Raw genomic sequence first — 22,583 nt, 5'->3', positions numbered from 1 at the left:
GAAAAGCAACAACAAACCATAGAAAAGGGAAAATTGACAAACCCCAAAAGGAGTTATTTTTGTAAATTATGAACTTTATTTACTTATTTTTAAAGATTTATTTATTTATAAAAGGAGTGGGGGGGGGGCAGGAGGGAGAGCATGGAGCCTGACTGAGGGCTTGATCTCAGGACCCTGAGATCATGACCTGAGCAGAAATCAAGAGTTCCACACTTAACCACCGGAGCCACTCAGGGGCTCTAGCATCCAATGTTTGATATCAGCTTGGGTATTGATCTCAGGGTCATGAGTTCAAGCCCTGATTTGGGCTCCACATTGGATATGGAGCCTACTTAAAAAAAAAAAAAAAAAAAAAACTAGACACGTGCACACACACACACATATATATATGAAGAAAACAAACAAAATAACCAATTTTTTTAAAGGGGCAAAAGATTTGAACAGACACTCCCTCAGAGAAGACAAATGGATGTCAAGGAAACACATGAAAAGAGGCTCAAGTCATTAATCAACAATGGAAACAACCCAAAGATCCTTCAAGTGGTGAATGAATAAACAAACTGGTATAGCCATATGATGGGATACTATTTGGCTGCAAGAAGGACTTACTAATACACATAACAAAATGGTTAAAGTCAAATGCATTATGCTAAAATAATAGAAGTCAGTCTCAAAAACCCATGTCATGTATGGCTCTATTTATGACATTCTGTAAAACTCAAAACTATAAAGACGGAATACAGATCAGTGGTTACCAGGAGCTGGGGTGGGGGAGGGTTTGGCTACAAAGGAAAACAGAGGAATTTAGGGCGGGGGTGGGAGGTGGGAGGATGGAACATTTCTTGATCACAGTAGTAGTTACATGATTGTATGAGTGTCAAGTAAAAACTAAAAAAGAGTGCATTTTACTGTATGTAAGTTAATATGTTAATAAATCTAAAATAAAACTAATGAAATAGATAAACTTCTGGTGATATTAACCAAGAATAAAAGAGAAAGTCAAACAAGTAAGTAATTTTTAGGAATTGAGAAATATAAAAGAAGACATGATTACAAATAATAAAATTTTAAAAATCAAAACAGTTTATACCAACAAATGTGAAAAAAATGTCAAAATGGATAACTTCATAGGGAAAAAACACTAAAATTAATAAAATGGAAAAACCTATCTAAATCAACAATTATTCATGAAATTAAACTGGTAATCAAAAGTCTCTCCCATCAAAAGACACTAGGCACATATTTTTTTTTTTTTAAAGATTTTATGTATTTATTCATGAGAGACACAGAGAGAGGCAGAGACACAGGCAGAGGGAGAAGCAGGTTCCATGCAGGGAGCCTGACATGGGACTCAATCCCAGATCTCCAGGATCAGGCCCTGGGCCGAAGGCAGGTGCTAAACCACTGAGCCACCCAGGGATGCCCACATATGGTTTTATATGTCAATGTTATCCAACTGTTAGGAAATGATTAAATTCTATATCCTACAAACTTTTGCATAGAACTTTAAAAAAGGCAAGCCAGTAATTTCATTTTATGGAGTTAGGATAGCTCTGATAGCAAACAAGGACAAGAAAAATTACAAACCATTTTCACTAATGAGCATAGATGAATAACTTTTTTTAATATCTGTATTTCAGGGCAGCCTGGGTGGCTCAGTGGTTTAGTGCTGCCTTCAGCCCAGGGCGTGATCCTGGAGACCCGGGATTGAGTCCCACGTCAGGTTCCCTGCATGGAGCCTGCTTCTCCCTCTGCCTGTGTCTCTGCCTCTCTCTCTCTTTGTATATCATAAATAAATAAAATCTTTTTAAAAAATCTGTATTTTAAAATACCCACACTCTCACGTGTTCTTATAACCAAGTAGGGCTTAGCAAAGATATAAGGACAGTTTTGTGGGGGGGGGGGGTTCTTAGATTTTATTTATTTATTTATTTAGAGCGAGAGAGCATGAGCGGGTGAAGGGCAGCAGGAGAGGGAGAGACAAAATGCCAAGCAGGCCCCAGACTGATGTGGGGCTCCATCCCACGACCCTGAGATCATGACCTGAGCTGAAATCAAGAGTCAGACACCTAACCGACTGAGCCACCAGGTGTTCCTATAAGGATAGCTTAATAGCAATACATTCTATCAGTATTAATTACAATGCATTACATTAATAAATTAAAGAAAAATGTGTTACATCTTAATAAATGCAGAAGAGGCATTTGATACAATTAAACACTCATTCATTTTCAACAACGCTCAGAAAACTAGGGATTAAAAGACACTTCCGTAACTACAGTGATGCCCACAAGACTTGAGGGACACACCTAAAGTAACACAGATCAGATTTCTTGGTATTTGCTGCCATGGAGGAGCTTGCACACCTCAGTAAAATGCTACTAGGGGCCTGTGTGAAATATTTTGGGTAAGTGTCAAAGCAACATGGTTTTATTATTTATTTATTTGTTTATTTTGCAAAGATTTTATTTATTTATTCATGAGACACACACACACACAGAGGCAGACACGGCAGAGGGAGAAGCAGGGTCCCCGCAGGGAGCCCAACACAGGACTCGATTCCAGGGCCCTGGGGTCACGCCCTGAGCCAAAGGCAGATGTTCATCCACTGAGACACCCAGGTGCCTCGGCAACATGGTTTTATTCTGGATTAAGTGCTGCCAAGAAGTGGCAGCAATTCTGTATTTCAATTTTCATCTAGGAGACCTTCTGGACCCCTTTGTCACCTCTCTGCCTGCTGCACAGTCTCCATTCCTGGTAATTATAACACCTACAGCAGAGTTTAAAACATCAAGGTGGGGGGACACCTGGCTGGCTCTGTTGGTGGAGCAGGTGACTCTTGGCCGCAAGGTCCTGAGTTCAAGCCCCACGTTGGGTATAGAGATTATTTAAATTAATTAATTACTTAATTAATTAATTACTAAAAACTTTAGAAGGGGTTGCCTGGGTGGCACAGTCGGGTAAGCATCCGACTCCTGTTTTCGCTCAGGTCATGATCTCAGGGCTGTGAGATCAAGCTTCTCAAGGGGCTCGGGACTCCAAGGAGAGTCTGCTGAAGATTCTCTTTCCTTCTCTCCCTGTTCCTCCCCACTTCCCCATTCTCTCTAAACATAAATAAATGAATCTTTAAAAAAAAAATAAACTCGGGCAGCCGGGTGGCTCAGCGGTTTAGCGCCGCCATCAGCTCAGGGTGTGATCCTGGAGACCCAGGATGGAGTCCCACGTCCGGCTCTATGCAGGGAGCCTGCTCCTCCCTCTGCCTGTGTCTCTGCCTCTCTCTCTCTCTCTCTCTCTCTCTCTCTGTGTCTCTCATGAATAAATAAAATCTTTTAAAAAATAAATAAATAAACTCAACTCCCCCAAAAAACCTCCAATGTGCCTCTCCACCTACACGATAATATCTAAAGCCATGAGAATGGTCCTCAAAACCCTTCCTCATAGAGCCGCAGTCTTCCAGGCTATGCCCTCATTTCCAACCACACCAGACTCCCCTGTGCTCCCCAACATCACAGGCCTTGTCACTGGTCGAACCCAAGGCTCACACTTCCAGCTCGACCTAGAGGGCCCCCTACGCTTGCTTATCTCTTTCCCACCTGGCAAACTCCTATTGCTTCAAGACCCAGCCTCATCATCAGGTGCTCAGCCAAGCTCTAGCCAGTTACTCTGCACCCCTTTCCCCTGCATCACCCCCTCCTCATCATCCCTGCAGCCCTTCTTCCCTGTCTCTTGCCCTTCTTCGTCCTCCTTTCCTACCTCAAGGAAATACTGCCACTCTCTGGGTGCCGAGGCGCAGGGGACACCTGCAGGCTGCGGGAGGCTGCAGATCAGCGAGGAGGTCGTCAGAGAACCACGTGAGAAAACCTCATAGGAGAAGCAGGTCTGCTGGTCAGCTTCAGCACCCCAGCTCCCAGCACAGGTGGGCACTTGGCAGATGCTCAGGGAACAGCTGTTGGATGAGAGAAGTCCCTTCTGGGTTGACATGTGTCCCCCAAATGATCCTCTCTAGTCCTAGTACCTGTGAGTGTGCCCTTATTTGGAAATAGGGTCTTTGCAGATGTCATCAGGTTAAGGATGAGGTCATGCTAGGTTGGGTAGATTTTAACCCGCATCCTGGTGTCCTCATATGCGAGGGAGGTGTAATCACAAGCGTACAGGGGAGACCTGGAAGATGGGGGGCAGGGGTTGGAGTGCTCTAGCCCCCAGCAAAGGGCAAGGATTGCTGGCAGCCACCAGAAGTAGGAGGAGGCAACGAAAGGTTCCCCTCTGGAGCCGTCAGAGGAAGAATGGCCCTGCTGACACCTTGATTTTGAACTTCTAGCCTCCCAAACCCAGAGAGAAGAAATCTCTGTTGCTGTAGGCCACCCAGCTGCGAAAACCTGCTGCGGCAGCCCTAGGAAATGGATTCGTAACCCCCTGAGCCACCTTGCCCCCTGCTGCCCTAGGAGGCTGAAGCTCCCCCATCCCCCCCGCCCCAGCTGCAGGCGGGGCTCCCTCTTCCAGCCCTGCTCCCCGCACCCCAGGCGCGCCTGGGCCTCGGGTCTCCGACCCGCAGAGGACCCCCTCCCCGCCCACACTAGATGGCGCCAGCGGACTGAGCCACCGGCGCTCGCCCGCTGGGGCCACCCGGGCTCCGTGCGGATCTAGACGGGGCCACGGCGCCCAACCCCTTCAAGATCTATCCAGAGAAAGTGGCTTTTGCTCCGGATCCTCTCCCCTGCAAACTGCCCTGCCAACCCCGACTTCCCTTCCCGGAGTGGGAGTTTGAGGGGCCTGGCCGGGGCGGGGTCCCTCTGCCACCTGAGCTGGGGGTGCCCAGCGCTGGGAGCAAGCGCAGGCCCTGCCCTGCCCGTGAGCACAGGACGTGCAATCGTGACTTGGGGCGAGCGGGCCTGGGTGTCCTGAGTGTCCTGGGTGTGAGGGCAGCTACCTTAGCAGATCGGGGCTGTGGAGGGAAGACAGGGAGGCCATGCATTCCAGCTGCCCGGAATCTGTTTTCACCTCCCAGCTTGACATCTCCGAGGGCTACCGTCCATCAGACCCATCAGCTCCTTCTCCAGTCTTTCCGTCTCGGAGAACCCAGAATCTGAGAGCCATTTTTGAGACCTTCCTCTCTCTTTCCCCTCCCCGTGTCCTATCCATTGCCAAATACTGAAGAGCCTGCCTCCAGAGGACATCTGAGATTTGTCCAATTCTCCTGCCACCCTCTGGTCCAGGCCACCACGCTGCTCACCTGGACAAGCCAGTTGCTGCTCAGTGTGGTCTGTGGACCAGCAGCCTGGGTACCACCTGGGAACTTGTCAGAAATACAGGGTCTCAGGCCCCACCAGGTGCTATCTACTGGATAGATAGCCTCCCACGAGCTGAGGGAGTTCTCGGGGGCTCAGTGCTCACTCACCTGCTCCCACCGTCCTCCGTGCATTTGCAACAGAGTAAGAAGAACCTTTTGGAGACACAGATTATGTCAGTTCCCTGCTACGCTCCTTCGGTGGCTTCAGGGCTCTTAGGCGATGTACAAGGTCTTTATCATGGCCTAGGAGGGTTGCCCACCCGTGCAGCATGGTCTCACCCCACTCTTCTCTGCCTACTTCAGAGCCCCTGGCATGTGGGACCTTTCACATGGAACCCTCCTTGCCCAGCTATGGGTTACCCTGTGCCTTTTTGCATGTCAACCATCACTTCCTCAAGGAAGCTCGTCCTGACCCAGCTGATCAGACCAGTCCTCACAGTCAGGGACCATGGGGCTCTTGTGCCCCTCTGTATTCCTGGCGCCCAGCATGGAATTTGGCACATAGTAGGTGCTCAAGGCACATTTGTTGATTACTGATGTGTCAGAGCAGGCCCATTAGCATGTGAGTGTTTGTGTTTCTGAAAATACTGCGACTCCCCATCCCAGGAATATAAGAACCAGGCCAGCAAATCAGAGCCGGTAGAGCTATGGCTGTTGTGTCCCCAAGAAACCCAATCCTCACTCTGCACACTGTCCTGCCACTCTCGATTTGCCTTCTGCAGCCTCAGTGTTTAAGTTGCTCTGGGGGGGAGGGGGAGGGGGAGCCGGGTCACTGCTTGCCTGGCTCTGCCCTCACAGGCAGGCTGTCCTTTGCTCCTTCTACAACTTCCTTTGGGGACCAGCCACTTCTATTTTCACCCCAGAAGCAATTCCCTGGCTTTGCCCCCCCCCGCTCCCCACCCAAACAAGGGTGAGCCCCTTCCCTGGGTCCTGGGCCCTCAGTCCCACACTCTTTGACCTTCTGCACTAGCCCTGGCATGCTTTTTCCAATCAAAGCTTTCCTTCATTTCTGTTTCCCTCTTTTCTTCTCCTCACCATAGAGATGTACAGTCTTTTTGACCCTTTTGTCTGTTTCTCTTCTTCCTCTTCATACAGCCAGCCACAGAGTTCAGATCTCTTGACCTGAATGATCTCCCCAAACATGTGAGCAGTTTTCCCATTTCTTCCAAAATGACTCAAGGCCGCCTGTGCTTTGAATCATCCAAGGCCTGCTCCTTCCCCTCTCTCATCAGGATGCCTACAGTGGTCTCCTGCTTGGCTCTCACTCCAACCCACTGGCCACCAAGTTCTCTTCTAATGTATTATGTTCAAAGCACATCATTCGGTCTTCAAATCCTTCCAAAGCTCTGTGGAAGCACATCCCCAGTACAGCATTCAAAGTCCTGGTCCAGCTGGGCGCTGGCATTACTCCCTAGCTGCTTCCCTCACTGGCTCCCTGCACACTGGACTCCTGTCCCTTGCCTAGGAAGGTCACCGTTGTCGGGGAGAGCCCTGGTCAGACACCCATTTGAGACTGGATGGACTAGGTTTCTAGGGCTGCTGTAACAACCACAGACCAGGCGGCTTAACCCACAAAAATGTATTTTTCACAGTTCTGGGGGCCCAAAGTCCCAGATCAGGATGCCAGCAGGGACTCTTCCATCTGAGGGCCGCAAGGGAAGATGTGTTCCAAGCCTGTCTCCTAAGCTCGTGGGTGGCCATCTTGTCCCTGTGTCTTCACATCATCTTTCCTCTGCATGTGTCTGTGCCCCAATTCCCTATTCTTACAAGGACATCAGTTATTTTGGATTAAGGCCCACCCTAATGACTTTAACTTAATTACCTCTTTTAAAACATTACCTCCAAATAGGGTTTCAACATATGCATTTTAGGGGGAAGACAATCCAATTTGAAACACCAAAGATCCCAAGAAATTATTTTTCTCAGGAAAGGAAGATGGAAATAACAGGCAATGTGTACTGTTTATTGTTCTTAAACATGGCACTGAAGGAGCTAGCTATGCGTTCCTTTCCAGAAGGCAGATTACTAATTTGGAACAAGAGAAAAGATCAGATAAATTTGCAAATTTTCTTGTGAATGTCCCTTCTGATGCTAGGTAACACACATTTTGCTTATTTTGCTTTTTTAGAAATAATTTATCAAACAGGTAATATATTCGCTTGCTTCAAAATTCAAAATTACAAAAGGTATAAAAGATGACTCTTCCTCCAGAGCGACTCTCCCTTCACAGAGGCACTGAATGCTGCCTGTATCAGGGGCGATCCTCTGTAGGATAGAAAAACATGCACTTGGACACATTTCTATCTCTTTCTCTTTTTTTCTGTCATTAAACTTTTGTTCAATAGGTCTCAAAATTCTGTGACAGATTTTTGGTCAAGTTGTTTCCATTAAAAAGTATTGATTTTAAAAACTAATAACTTAAAACTGCCACACTCACACACAAAACCAAATGGTCCACAAAACATTCTCCTTTCCTTCTGAAGGCTTTACAATGCCTTGTTATCATTAACCAATCTTTTACTGTTAAACTTAAATGGCCAATTGACACAAACAGTTCTGAGACCATTCTTCCATCACCAATTAAGACTGGGATGGCAGGTATTGGGGACAATATTCATTTAGCCTTCTGAGCTTTCCAGGCAGACTTGGTGACCTTGTCAGCTCCAGGTGCCTTCTCGTCCACTGCTTTGATGACACCCACAGCAACCATCTGTCTCATGTCACGAACAGCAAAACGGCTCAGAGGAGGATAGTCAGAGAAGCTCTCCACACCCTGAGGCTTGCCAGGAACCATATCAACAGTGGCAGCATCACCAGATTTCAAGAACTCAGAGCCATCTTCCAGCTTTTTTCCAGAACGACAATCTATCTTCTCTTTCAGCTCAGCAAACTTGCAAGCAATGTGAGCTGTGTGACAATCCAGCACAGGTGCATATCCAGCACTGGTTCAGCCTGGATGGTTCAGGATAATCACCTGAGCTGTGAAGCCAGCTGCTTCCATTGGTGGGTCATTTTTGCTGTCATCAGCCAATTGCCACAACGAACATCTTTGACAAATATATTCTTGACATCGAAGTCCACATTGTCCCCAGAAAGAGCCTCACTCAAAGCTTCATGGTGCATTTCAACAGACTTTACTTCAATTATAACATTGACTGGAGCAAAGGTGACTATCACGCCAGGTTTAAGAACACCAGTCTCCACTCGGCCCACAGGGACAGTATCAATACCACCAATTTTGTAGACATCCTGGAGAGGCAGACGCAAGGGCTTATCAGGTGGACGAGTTAGTGGCAGAATGGAATCCAGAGCTTCAAACAGTGTGGTTCCACTGGCATTCCCATCTTTTTTTTTAAATAATAAATTTATTTTTTATTGGTGTTCAATTTGCCAACATATAGAATAACACCCAGTGCTCATCCCGTCAAGTGCCCCCCTCAGTGCCCGTCACCCATTCACCCCCACCCCCCTGGCATTCCCATCTTTACGGGTGACCTTCCATCCCTTGAACCAAGGCATGTTGGCACTTAGCTCCAGCATGTTGTCACCATTCCAACCAGAAATTGGCACAAATGCTACTGTGTTGGGGTCATAGCCAATTTTTGTAAAGTAGCTGCTGACTTCCTTAACGATTTCCTTGTATCTCTTCTGGCTGGAGGGTGGCTCAGTAGAATCCATTTTGTTAACACCAACAATTAGTTGTTTTTCACCAGGTGTGTAAGCCAGAAGGGCATGCTCATGGATCTGCCCCTTCTTGCTTCAAATTCACCAACACCAGCAGTGACAATCAGGCCATCCTAGTCAGTCTGAGATGTGCCTGTAATCATGTTTTTGATAAAGTCTCTGTGTTCTGGGGCATCAATGATGGTCATATAATACTTGCTGTTCTCGAATTTCCACAGGGAGATATCAATAGTGATACATTCACATTCAGCTTTTGGCTTATCCAAAACCCAGGCAGACTTGAAAGAGCCCTTTCCCATCCCAGCAGGCTCTTTGTCATACTTTTTAATAGTTCTTTTGTTGATCCCACCACATTTGTAGATCAGATGACCAATAGTGGTAGATTTGCCCAAATCTACATGTCCAATGATGATGCTGTTGATGTGAGTCATTTCCTTTCCCATTTTGGTTTAGGTTTAGCAGTGGTTTTCATGACACCTGTGTTCTGGCGGCAAGCCCATTGTGAAAAAAGCTGTATCTCCTTTTTGTAAACAAATGATAGCATTCATGCACTTGTTCTGCACTTAGCTTTTTCCATACAACAATGTATTGTGTAGATTGGTCCAGAGCTATTTTATTCTCTTTTCTGTATCTATTTTGTGTTTGGATGTATCATATGTGTTTAATCCCATATTGGTGATTATTTAGGTTCTTTTCTAATTCTGGCTTTATTGGACACTTGGAATGAATAGCCTGTACGCGTAAGATATTTGATAAATGAGCAAGGATATCTGTAGAAAAAATTCCTGAAAATAGAATTTCTAGGTCAAAGGATGTATTATAACATTTTTATTAAAAAAAATTTTTTTTAAGATTTTATTTATTTGAGAGAGGGAGAGTGATCCAGAGAGCACACAAGCCCGGGGAAGAGACAGATGGGGAGGGAGAAGCAGACTCTCTGCTGAGCAGGAAACCCAACAACTCGGTGCTCCATCCCAGGACCCTGGGATCATGACCGGAGCTGAAGGCAGATGCTTAACTGACTGAGCCACCCAGGCGCCCCTGTAATCTTTTTTAAAAGTAAATAATTTTATTTAGGAACAGTCACAGGGACACCTGGGTGGTTCAGCAGTTGAGTGTCACCTTTGGCCCAGGGCGTGATCCTGGAGTCTGGGGATGGAGTTCCACATGGGGCTTCCTGCATGGAGCCTGCTTCTCCCTCTGCCTATGTCTCTGCCTCTCTCTCTGTGTGTGTCTCTCATGAATAAATAAATAAAATCTTAAAAAAAAAAAAAAAAAAGAAAGAGTCACAAATTTAGTTTCCTGAACCATCTGGAGTATGTTGTCCAATCTCCAAAGACTTTAACAGGTATTTCCTGCAAACAAGGACATCTCTTACATAACCACAATCCAAGCAACAAATTAAGAAATAAACGGGGGTGCCTTAGTACCATCCAATCTTCACACCCCATTGAAATTTTGCCAATAGTTCCAATAATATATTTTACCCAATTTAGAGTCCTGCTTTGCATTTCTTTTAATTCAAGTCTCTTTGGTGTCCTTCTGGGACAATTCCTCAATCTTTCCTTGACTTTCATGACCTTGACATTTTAAAGATTACAGGCTATTTCTTTTGTATCATTCAGTTTGGGTTGTCTCATTTTATTCATCTTTGGATTTACATTGCATTTCAGCGGGAACATCATGGAAATGATGCTGGCTTCTCTCATTGCATCCCATCAACACAGTGCATGATTTTGATTTGTCCCATTTGATTAAAGGAATGTCTACCAGACTTCCGTTTATCTATATGGACTCCTGGTCTCTTGTTTTATTAAAATTCATTATTTTTGCTATTTACTTGGATGCTAAAGTTGCTCCCGAAACTTCAAGGTGCAGAGGTGGGGGTGGGTGTTTGGGGCATACACTCATTATTCTCTGAGCACTTTCTTGCTCTCCACTACAATAAAATGCTGCATTGCGTGGTCTTCCTGCCTCAGCTCTGGAACCAGCCATTTCTCCAAGGACTCCTGGTTCCTTTTAGTGGAAGATAGTATTGAAAAACCAAGATCTGAACTCTAGGTGTGCTCACTGCTTTTGGGGGGCCACTGTTCCCAAGCTGTCTGGGTAGAGCTAGGGAATATCTGTGGGTGTGTGTACATGTGAACATGTCTGTATTATTTCTGCATCTGTTTAGTTTAAAAATCAGGAGTGCACACCAATACCTACAATTCCAATCTGACCCTGAGGATTGGTTATTTTTTTTTTTTCCCTTTCTGATATTGTAACTCTGCGGCACTGAATGGCTTTAGAACAGACTTGTTCAGCAAAAGGAGGGATCAGGAACTACACTGTAACTTCATGGTTGTTGCCAAATTGCCCTGCAAGGAGAGATGTACAATTTACACTCCCACTTGATATTTTTAAACTTTTTCTTTTGCCAGTATCATAGGTCGAAATGTTGTTTCTGATGTTTTAACATGTATTACTTTTATTATGATAGCTTGATCACTTTTGAATGTCTCTAATGACAAATAGAAAATACTTGACATGAGTGTGGTAGTTGGATGCAACTACTGTCCTTCAATCTCTGCCTTAAAGAAAAAAATTTTTAAAGGGGGAAAAAACCCCAAACCCAAAAAACCCCAAAACACCTCTTAACTTTGGAATTGCTACCTGGATGTTGCTGGTAGAAACTTGTTTACAAGCAGCAGGTCTCCCTCCAGTTGTTCATCCCAAAGAGCAAGTGAAGTGGCCCTGCGCTGGAGACTTGAATGGGTCCTGTGATTTCTGAAGATGCCCTCTGCTGGCAGGGGCCAGGAGCTGGTGGATTGCGACCAGAAAGTCCTCTATGCTTCGAGTTCTGTTTTTATGGGACAGGCACTTGAGTATGGGTCTGCTGAAATTTCTTTCTTGTAATTAAAATTAGGTTTAGTTAAAGTGGAAGAATGGTATTTCCTATTTTGGTAGCTCTTAAAACAACTATGTATTAGGTTGAAATTGCCCATATCTGACCTTTTTTTTTTTTTATTAACCTGTAAAACTGGCAATTTTGGATGATTCAAATTTGTATATACTGGCACTTTTCTCCTATAGGTTTCTATGACCTAAAAAGTCTTCACAATTCCCACTCCACGGCTCCTTTTTCACTTACTTTCCTATCTATGGTATTGAAACACAATTCATTCTTTATGATGTAAAATAAATGGCACTTTCTCTGGGGAATCTTCACTCATCCCCTAAGAAATGAACTCTTGCTCCCTCTTCACTACTCAGACACTGTGCTGGTGCTGTTAGATATTTTTCTTTAAGTTTGGCCTTAAGGGGCATCTGGGTAGCTCAGTGGTTGAGTGTCTGCCTTTGGCTCAGGTAGTTATCCCAGGGTCCTGGGATTGAGTCCCGCATCGGGCTCCCTGCATGGAGCCTGTTTCTCCCTCTGCCAATGTCTCTGCCTCTGTGTCTTTCATGAATAAATGAATACAATCTTAAAAAAAAAAAAAAAAAAGTTCTGACTTAACTTTTAGGTAGCTGTTTAATCTCTTTCTCCCTATTAGTCTGCACACTATTTGAGGACAAAGATTGAGTCTTATTCACCGTTGCACCCCTCAAATGCAGTATCAAGCTTTGTATAAAGTAGGTCTAGATCTTAAAAAAAAAAAGTATATTGAATGAATGAACAAAATGAATGAACAAATAAATGCTTGGAGCAGGAATGGGGATGGCCTTCCGTCCCATAGAAAAAGGCATCAAAAGTCCCTATAAGTCTTTGGAACCCAGATGCTCAAGGGCTTCAGGAGCACTCCAGAAATCACAGCAGTCCTCATGCTTGTGTTGAGTCATAGCTCTTCCTTCACACTCCCTAAATTACCCCAGATGTTCAGTCCTGGCCCACAGGCTTAACCTGCAAACAGGCTGCCTTTGCTGGAGGCTGGGTTACTTGCTCCTCCAGGAAAGATGTGTATGGGGAAGTCCATACTTGCCAAACACTCTGCAGTGCCCTGCCAAGTTGAGAATGATCTACTACCCCAGGCTCAGGAATAGCTCAAGCTGCCCCAGATGGACTGCTCAGGACATTCCTATGTTGTGAAATTTTCTTTTCTGGGGGCATCATAGGAAATCTGAAATGCCAAATAGCTGTTCACCTCTTGGCATGCGATGGGGCAGTCCCTAAGCCCTAAGATGTTCCTCTAAGACCAGGGAGCTAGTGAAATATCTATGTATCTATCATGCATTATTTAATGTAAAGGGGAAATCACAGTTTTGACTTTTCATCTCAAATATGGACATCTTGTACATCAAACTTGCACAATTTTCAATATGTCTTGTTATAAAGAGTAGACTATGCGTACTTGCAAAATTCAACTTTAAGAATAATGACACAAGTGTGAATCAAAACAATACCATTTCCTTTCAACTGGCATATTTTTTTTAAAAATGGTAATTTTGAGAGCTACTGGGTGGCTTAGTTTGCGTAAACATCTGCCTCAGGCTCAGGTCATGATCCCAGGCTCCTGGGATTGAGCCTTCTCAACGGGCAGGGTGCCTGCTTCTCCCTCTCCCTCTGCCTGCCACTCCCCCTGCTTATGCTGTCAAATAAATAAATAAAATCTTAAAAAAAGATAATTTCCCATGCTGGTGGGGCTGTGGGAAAACACACTGGCAATGAGAGTATGATTTGGAATAACTTTCTTGGTAGGTGATTTGAGATATAGTAAAAGTCACTAAAATATGTGTTTCTTTTGATCTAGCATTCCATTTCCAATAATTCATCCCAAGGAAATAATTTAAAATGCTATCAAACCCTTGGTTATAAGAATTACAAAAAAGCTGGCAATCTAAAGGTTCAGATTAACAACTATGCAACCATGAGGTAGGTCCATGTTTTATGAGATTGTAATAGATTGTAAAGTTTAAAAAGCCAAAATACTATTTATAAGTGATCTTTCTAAAGAGGAGACTATATTTAGGCAAAAAAGAAAAAAGAACATTCCAGTAGGAGGTGGCATTATGGAAGATTTGAGTTTCCTAAGTTTTCTGAAATGAGTATGTGTTAAGAGTATTTAAAAATATTTTTAAGTGGTCTGAGAAAGACCAACCTCAGAGATTACTACTTCTGCTGTTGTCTAGGGGTCTCCACTTTCCAATCTGGGAGGTAGGGGTTCAGCTACAGGGCAGGGAATTCCTTTCCTCTCCTCCCATCCACCCTTTGCCACCGCCACCGCCACCGGAGGCAAGCATTTCAAAGCCAGCCTTTGCCCTAGCAGCCCTGCACGTTTGGTAGGCAAGGTTCCTTTGTCTTCCCCTCATCTGTCTTCAAGAGAAAGGTAACAACCCCAGGGTTGACCCCATGCTGACAAGGCTCCCTTCCCCAGCATTCCTTACCTGATGGGACATGCTTCTGCTGGTTTCCAGTGACAAAGAAGACTTACCTGTCACAGAAATAAGCAGTCTTTCCTTTAGATATATACAAAGGATATATAATATATATAAGTAGTGTGTGCGTGTGTGTGTGTGTGTGTGTGTAGAAGCAACTACTGCTGCTTTGTGAACTTATTTCTTATCGTGGTCTGCATAGCTGAAATGCCTCCTCCCCCACACTATGCAGGGCACTTCCCATTCTTTGAGATGCAAGTTGTCTCTTACCCTAGTGAAACAGTGTGAACGGTGTGTTGGTGTGTTGTGTGTCATTTCCCTGCCATGAAATTTGTTTTTCCACTGTTTGGGACAGGCTGAAAGGCAGAAGGATGGCGATAAGGGCCTTGGGAAGCAGGCAGTGTCTGTTGGGGTGGGACCAGGACAGGGAGGGGATCACTTCAACAGAACCACCTGGGTTCGAATTCAATCTTGGTCCCACCTCTGGCAAGGTGGGACAATCCACTTCTTTGTGGCTCAATTTCATTGTATGTGGTATTGGAGTTCTGAGGGATCATGGCACCTGCCTTCTAGAGCTATGTGGCTCCCTGGGTTTACACACGAGGAATGCGTAGAAGGCTGCCTGGTATGGAATGAGTGCTTGTATCAGCTATTACCACCACTATTTTAAAAAGTTAGTGGGGTACGCCTGGGTGGCTCAAAGGTTGAGCTCGGGGCGTGATCCCGGAGTCCTGCAACAGGCTTTCCTTCGAGGAGTCTGCTTCTCCCTCTGCCTGTGTCTCTGCCTTTCTGTGTGTCTCATGAATAAATAAAATCTTAAAAAAAAAAAAAAGTTAATGAAATGCTCTTCCCTCCTCCACCTCCTTGCAACTAATGGCAGTGATGTTTGGACCCTACTGAGAACTGAGGCTACTAAGGTGGAGACTTGGCACAGATATTCCTAAAACGTTTTCCCTCCTGACCCTAAGTATTACAGAAACACACCCTGACCATTACCCCCAGAGCAACTTCAAGAGGGGCCTGATATATTTATCCCAAACTTGCCCATCTGCCATCTTCTTGCACCTTTACCACCTGCTGTAGCTCCTCAAGCACGGTCAGCCTCTCCTACCCGGCCATGACCTCTCCACCTCTGTGTGCTCTGTTCCCTGGTCCTGAGATCTTCATCACTCTCCCTCCCCAGACTGGGCCTACTGTCTTCCCATCTCAGAGAAGGGATTGCTAGCTGCTCACACTGCCGTCATCCCAAGGCAGACAACTTCTCACAAGGTCTCCAGGCACAGTATGTTTTATCCCCCTGAAAGTTCTTAAGAGATGAGGAGAGCTTCCCCCCAGAAAAGTGGAGCTCACTAAATGATTGTCACTTAATGCGGTCCAAGCACTTTCTCGGCAGCCTGTAAGATGAATTCAAACGTCCCTCCTCCTCACCTGGAGGGCCTGGATGGGCCAGCCCTGTTACCCCCTCCTCCTTTCTCCTTCCACTGCACCACTTTCTGCAGCTGCGGAATCCACACACGTGTAGTGGCCCACCCCTTAGCCTGGCTGTTGGGGCCCTCCCTATCTCAGCTTACTTGCCATTCCATCTAAAATGTTTCCTGACTGTCCCCCAGGGTAGCTTCCCTGATCATCACCACACGCTGTTGGAACTATCTGCCTTCCCAGCACAGAAATTCCACACAGGCTGCAAACCCACGGTCTTGCTCACTGCTGAGTCCCAGCGCAGCCTGGTGGCTGGCACACTGAGAATGCCTAGAAAGACACATAATATATATCAACCAAGGTCCATGGTCTCTCTTCCCTGAACCGTACACCTCCTGTCATCTCCTTTTGCTAGGTACCCTCTCCCCAGAATTGGTGCGTATCCCATCATGAGCTCCTACCACATGTGCTCTTTTGGATCTGTGGTTTCTGCAAAAACTTTCTGGAATGATCACATTTCTCACAACTGCCTTCATAAGAACCTTTTTTTAATTATTATTTAGAAATGCAGTTATATACATAGAACAATTAAAATTAAATTAAACTTTGTACAAATATTAAAATACTATCTTCACACCCACTGCAATGTACAGGATACCAAAAAATATATATATAAAATAAAATAAAGCAAACCCAAACTGATTGAGTGACATCCTGCACAGAGTCAATGATGCATGTGTCGTTTGAAACCATTATATACGAGTACCATTCTGCAAAGGATTCCATAGTGGTGTAATAAGAAGCCAGGGCAGGGTGTGGTGGGCTGCCTTGCAACCCTCATCCGTTTCTCCTCCTGCTTGGCAATCTGAGTGCTTGGCCCCCTACTTGCCCTCCAGTTAGCTCTGCTGCCAGACAGAGGGCTCAACCTTGGGGTTTTCATTCAAAATTCTACTAGGTTTTCAACTGGAGATTAAGAGGAGCTGCTTCCCAGCAAAGCTGAGCCTGCTGCCTTTCTCTGTCCAGGGAATCAGCTACTAACTCTACCACTCAGCCCATGCTTCTGCCAAGCAAAATCTCTTTCAGACCCTTCCTGGGCACCAGTAATGACTGGCCCTCGGCTGAGAGCCAGAGGCCCCAGCAGGGCCCCCCCGAAAGAAGCCCCCAGCGTCACCATCCTCAGCAAGCACATCTGGAATTAAGCTATAAAGCCTGTGTACCTCTTCCCTTCTGGGTCCTTTATTCTTTTTAAGAGGAAAGAAAGGCAAGGATGTAGAAGTGTTTGCAGCATATCCCATCTTCTATGTGACGATGTTCCCTGCAAATGGAAGAGACATTGTTGTGTGGCAAGCAGGTGGTTTGAGACCTCAGGCAGGACTGGGAAGGGAGAGGACAAGTGCCTGTGGATCCCTGTGCCAGCACTAAAGAAGCAGGAAAAATCTACCTTTGTCTGTCTTGCCATCAGGCTTCTCCACAGAACTTGACAGCTGGGGGAAGAGGGGAGAGGAGGGGGAGGGGGAGAAGGAAGGAAAGCAGGAAGGCAGGAAGGCCTGAATAAGACATTAGCTTAAGTTCTGTTTGCAAATGGAGTGTTAGTAGAATGCACATTGAAATGCCTTGTAAAGCCAAAAGAATTTGCAAAGTGGCTAGGACTCAGTCCATTTCACAGTTCACACCAGTGAAACGGGAACAAAGCACACAAAATCCAGAAATGGCAAAAGAGAAAGCCTATTTACTAAACTAAGGCATTGAAAGGGACGGAAATCTTAAGTGATTTTCACCACATACTGGCCCTTGAAAGTCGCTGGCACGTGACTGCAAGTCACCAGATATAAAACCTGCGCTGGGTCAGCTCATGTGTGCAAAAAGACACTTGTAGTCCTTTGGTGTGGGCCATTCTCCTGCACAAGCCCTCTGCTGGACTCCCCTAGAGGTGAGCCCTGGAAGGCCAGGCCCTGGGCAGTTTTTTCCACCTGCTCCAGGTTCCTTCAGCAGCCTCCTGCCAGACATCCTGCCACGGCCCCTCTCAGCCAGGTTCCACCACGAGGCAGCTGTGGAGTCCCTAATCCCCTGAAAGGGACAAATCCCAGAAACCCTAGAAATAGCAGCACCTGGCTAAGAAACTGCTCTAGAGAAGTGCAAGGTAAATGGGAGGCCTGGACTCCTCCCACCACAGGCCCAGCGGCTTCCGGGACATGGGAGGGGGGCCTCAGCAAAGCCAGTGATGCAGGGAAGGGGAGAGGGTGTGAGGGGGTGTGTATGCACTAGGTTCCCATTTATCCAGACTCCCTTTCCTACCAGGTAGGCAAGTCTGGGCTTGTGATCCCCAGGATGGTGTTAATGGTGGGTGAGATGGAAGAAAGCTTCAGAAGAAAGGCTTTTCATTTTTTTTCAAGGGCTAAGCTGGTCACCTCTGTGGCTGAATAAACCCAAAACAAATAGCGCAATCTCTTAGGGGGGCTAACCCAGAGTAATGATATAAAAAAGGGTAAGATCTTCCATTTTAAAATATATCTTAGATCATTATTCAGGTTGCAGGCCCAACAGTGAGACTCTGGATCCCTCTACCATTTGTCCCTGCTTTCTTTTCTGGAGGAAGACAAGGGCATCCCTGTGGGTAAAGGAGAGCCTGTGCGTGATGAGGCGACTAGGGTCCACGGGGACCCCACCCTCCAGGTGGGCCCAGTACCAGCAACTGCTGGCAGATATGTCTCTGAAAACGGCCTCTTCAGAGGCCCAGGACGGGCCCCCTGGTTTTTTGCAGGTCCTTCAGAGGCTTGTGTGTTCTAGCACCTTCACCAACCTGTTCCATATAGGACCACAATGGCTAGGGCTTTACACACAGCATGCAAGGGCTCCTGGGTGGGGAAGGAGAGAGATGTGGGGGTGCTCGTAGGCCCAGCAGGCACTGCCCTTACCCTGAGCGAAGGAAGACTATAGTGGTGCCGAGAGACTGGGAACGAGCGGGTAGTAAAGTGCGTGTGAGAGTGACGCAGGAGGCTGAGAGGAGGCCATTTCCCTAATCTTTACGGCCATCCAAGCCTGGAGCTACCCTGTTAGGTCAGGTACTGAAAATATACTGGGTTCTTTATTGTATTCACCACCCCAAGCAGAGTGGCTCAGGCAGGAGCAGAAGTGCCGGCAGGGTCAGCTCCAAGACTTCCAGCCCCAGGGCTTCAAAAACAAAACAGAAATAAGCATTCCTTAATGCCACGTCTTTTGAGGATGGCAGGAGCCTGGCTGAGCTCTGCACCCCCGTGCTGGTCAGCATTCACAGGTGGCACAGCGAAAGCCTGTCAGCAAAAGCATCTGGGAGCATGGACCCCACCCCCTTCAACACCAGGGCCTCAGAGCCAGGCTGCTAGGCAAGCCTTGGCCCGCTGCAGACCAGCAAGGTGGGGTGTAGAGGACTGTCAGCCCCTCCCCCAGGCGCCGGGGAAGACCAGGGAGTCATCTGTCAGTTGTGACGTGTGGAAGGGTGGCAGGGGAAAACACAAGGAGGAAAAGCAGCGGTGCAGCAAGCAGCAGCACGCTTCCTGGGCACAGTTACTAAGGCACATGACTGTGGTGACGAGGACCCTCAGGACCGGGACTGGAGCCGCCTGCAGCTGCCTGGGGATTCGGTCTGTGCCTCTCAGGCTCCCTTTCGTCACCACGAACCCAGAACGGGGCAACCTGCCCCAAATGCCAGTGGCCACAAGGGCATTCTGTGGCACCTCAGCAACTCTCCCATCCCAGCGATGATTCACCTCAGGCCCCTGTGGGCAGCAAGGAAGCGGAGGCTGCCAAGGATCAAGCCTAGGAGGCGGCAGGCTGCTTCCCCTTACACTCCAGTGAAACAGAAGAAACCAAGGCCAAGAAGGCCAATGCTGGAAGTAGAAGGGAGAACTTGCATCTCAGGAAGACAATCCTTATCAGCCACCTTCCCTCCCTCCCTCAGGAACTTTTCAGAGCTTCTTGGAAACTCAAAAGGGCAGGAGCCAGCCCCTCTGAGATGGACAGCTGGGTGCTGGGATAGCTTTGGCATGATGTTCCACACCCTCCAACCTCAGCCAAAGAAATGTGCCACTGGTGTCAACCAAGGGAAGGCCCGGGGACCCACATTCTTGCCCTAACGAGAGCCACCTTTGGATCTGCTCCTGCTAAGGGCAGCAACGCCAGCCCTCAAAGGTAACAAGCCAGCCCGTGCCCCAGGCCCAGCCCCCTGTATGGCAGAGGGCAGCAGTGCAGCCACAAAGGCTTGTAGGACAGCAACAAGCCTGCATGACAGGGAAATTGGATGGGTTGGAGGGGAAGGCACAAGTAAACACAGCGGCTCTTGGGCCCGCGTGGGCTGGTGGGGTCTGCCGCCAAAGAGCTGGCTGCAGGGGACCCCGAGGGCTCAAGGAAAGGAAGGGTTCAGTCCAGCACATTCAAATATGTCCCCGACACAGATGGGAAGGTCAGGCTAGGCAAAATGCCAACTCCTCCAGCTGTCCAGCAGGCAGATGATGAGACTCTTCCTTGAGTTTCCAGCAAGGTGGACCTGGAGGTCCTCAGAGATCCAGAGATACACAGATACACAGGTGGTAGCTCAGGTATCTGGGTAGGGTGGCTGGAGTACAGGGTGCTCAAACCCACAGGGAGAGGGAAGAAGGGCAGAGAGGACCGTCGCAGAGAGGAGAGGCCCATGGCAGCACTCATGCTTCTTTCAACAGTGGGATATCTGCAGGAAGAGAAGAAAAGAAAGCAGCACAGGGGTTACCTAACTGGGGTTCTTGGCAGCACATGTGATCCTACTTCATGGTCCCCATGCAGGCCCTGGTCTGAAGAAACAAAATGCTTCACTCCCGCCTGGTGGGCTCTGTCTGTTAAGCATCTGACTCTTGATTTCAGCTCAGGTCATGATCTCAGGGTCCTGAGACTGAGCCCCGAGTGGCACTCTGTGCTCAACGGGGTCTGCTTCTTTCCCTCTTTGTTGCTCTCCCTCCACCCCCACTCGCGTTTGCTCGTATTTATTTATTTATTTATTTAAAAAGCATCACTCATACCTTCTAAGGAGTCTAATAAACCCCCTTCCCCTTCTTCAGGCCTTCCTTGCTCATCTCTCCCTCTACCTGTGTGATATATCTGAATGTTCAGTCCAGTATTTGAACCCCTCCGGTCCCACTACCTTGAACCTCCTCTCTGCCTTGAGTCTGCTGGTCTAGTTGCTTCTCTTTCTATCCTTAATCTCACCCTAAGAGGCTGCTTACTGAGCCCCACTTAGGTCCCACCTCCTCAAGGCCACCCACCAGCTATGTGATACTGAGTAACTCATTCCCCCTCTCTGGGTCTTGGTCTCCTTTTACTCCACTGGCTTATACCAACGCCTCAAGGTCCTGATTCCTACAGTGCTGTCATGCCCAGACAGCTTAGTCAGCCTGCAATGAGCCTGATAAACTGCGTATCATCTCTGTGCCCTTCATTCTGACATGGACCTTACAACTCTGGGTTCCATTATTCCTCAAATGCAGGCCTGATCTTCCCAAATGACTGACAATCCATGCAGGCAGACAGCAGGTTTCAAATTAACTTTCCATCACCACAGAAACCTAACTAGCACCAGGAACGATGGGTTCTCAAAAATGCTTGTTCAATAAATGGAACAAAGCAAGGGAGCAAGGAGAAGAAGGGAGAAGAGCAGGCACCATCAAGGCTCCTTAGGAGAGGTAAGGGTCAAGAAGTGCATTTGGGACATGTGTCAGTTTGTGCAGACACATAATATGTATAGCTGGCTATCCCTAGGGTCACTAGCTTCCACCTTTAGACCTGGGTCAACTGTGTAATGACCCCTTCCTAGCTCTATATCCTACCAAGAAAAAAGAAGGCACGCTGTTGACTTCAGGAAAACTCCTAAATGTGATGTGCATTCAAGAATTTCCAACTTCTTTGCTTTCATTTACTCTAAGCCTCAGACATTAACTTTGCCCAGGGCTCCCAGGGTACATACTGTTTCCTCGCTGGCTTTTGGAGGAGCCTGGTAAGGGCAGAAGTCTCATTGTCCAAAGGGAAACACATAGGTCTAACCTGCATCTTGGACCACGCTGGGGTTTCATGTAAAGATATTGTTTAAAGTGACTGAGTCAATCCCAATATTTAATTCTCCAGGGTCCAGAAAAGGCAGACAGGTCAGGAAGTGGCAATTTCCTTCTACAGCTGGCTTGCCACAGAGAACTGGAAGTCACCCGAGAGGCAGCATGGCACTGTGGGGTTATCAACACAGGCTCAGAGCCAGATCCATCCAACTTCAAATCCCAGCTCAGCCACTTACCAATGGGCAAGTGACATACATTCTGGCCTCAGTTTCCTCATCTGTAAAGTATGGATGGTAATAATACCAACTTCTCACAATCACTGTGAGGTTTAACTGAGACAGTGCAAGAAAACTGACTAGCACAAGAGTGGCATACTCCTGTTTAAAATGAAAGTGCTGAATACCTGGAAGAGAGACCAGATCTAGTTTTCTCTGTAATATGACCCCATACCTCCTTGTCACTCCAATCCTTTCAGGAACATAAGAATTATAACATAAGAACAGGCCCCACTCCTGCCTCCAACCAGCTGTCCTCCTTTTGATTTAGCACAGCCCTTTGACCACACATAGTTCTTTGACCACAAACTCCAAACTATCAAGATTCAGACAACAGTCAAAAGTCTCCTATTCAAAAAATAGTAATAAATAAAAAAGTCTCCTATTCAGGAGAGCCCAAGGCCCCACCGGGAGTGGAGGGTAAGACCTTATTTTGTAAGCTAATCCACGAGGTATTATTTTCCTTTGCCCCTCAGGACCCAATTATTAGGAAGGCTCACAGTCCTCCTCACT

At 46.9% G+C, this 22,583-nt stretch overlaps 1 protein-coding gene and 1 pseudogene across 6 annotated transcripts in view; both read right to left on the bottom strand.

The window, feature by feature from the left end:
* Positions 1–7,229: 7,229 nt before the first annotated feature.
* Positions 7,230–9,998, bottom strand: LOC119876497 (annotated as a pseudogene).
* Positions 9,999–16,269: 6,271 nt separating this feature from the next.
* SUSD6 (sushi domain containing 6) overlaps positions 16,270–22,583 on the bottom strand; it is a 97,804-nt gene continuing 91,490 nt past the window's right edge. For all 6 annotated transcript variants that reach the window (XM_038545068.1, XM_038545071.1, XM_038545072.1 and 3 more), the window contains exon 6: positions 16,270–20,444. In XM_038545068.1, coding sequence (XP_038400996.1) covers positions 20,419–20,444 — 26 coding nt within the window. In that variant the 3' untranslated portion in view covers positions 16,270–20,418. The remainder of the gene's footprint in view (positions 20,445–22,583) is intronic.

Source organism: Canis lupus, chromosome 8, assembly GCF_011100685.1.
Source record: "Canis lupus familiaris isolate Mischka breed German Shepherd chromosome 8, alternate assembly UU_Cfam_GSD_1.0, whole genome shotgun sequence".
Classification (NCBI taxonomy): domain Eukaryota; kingdom Metazoa; phylum Chordata; class Mammalia; order Carnivora; family Canidae; genus Canis; species Canis lupus.
This window is presented reverse-complemented; position numbering and strand designations above follow the sequence as displayed.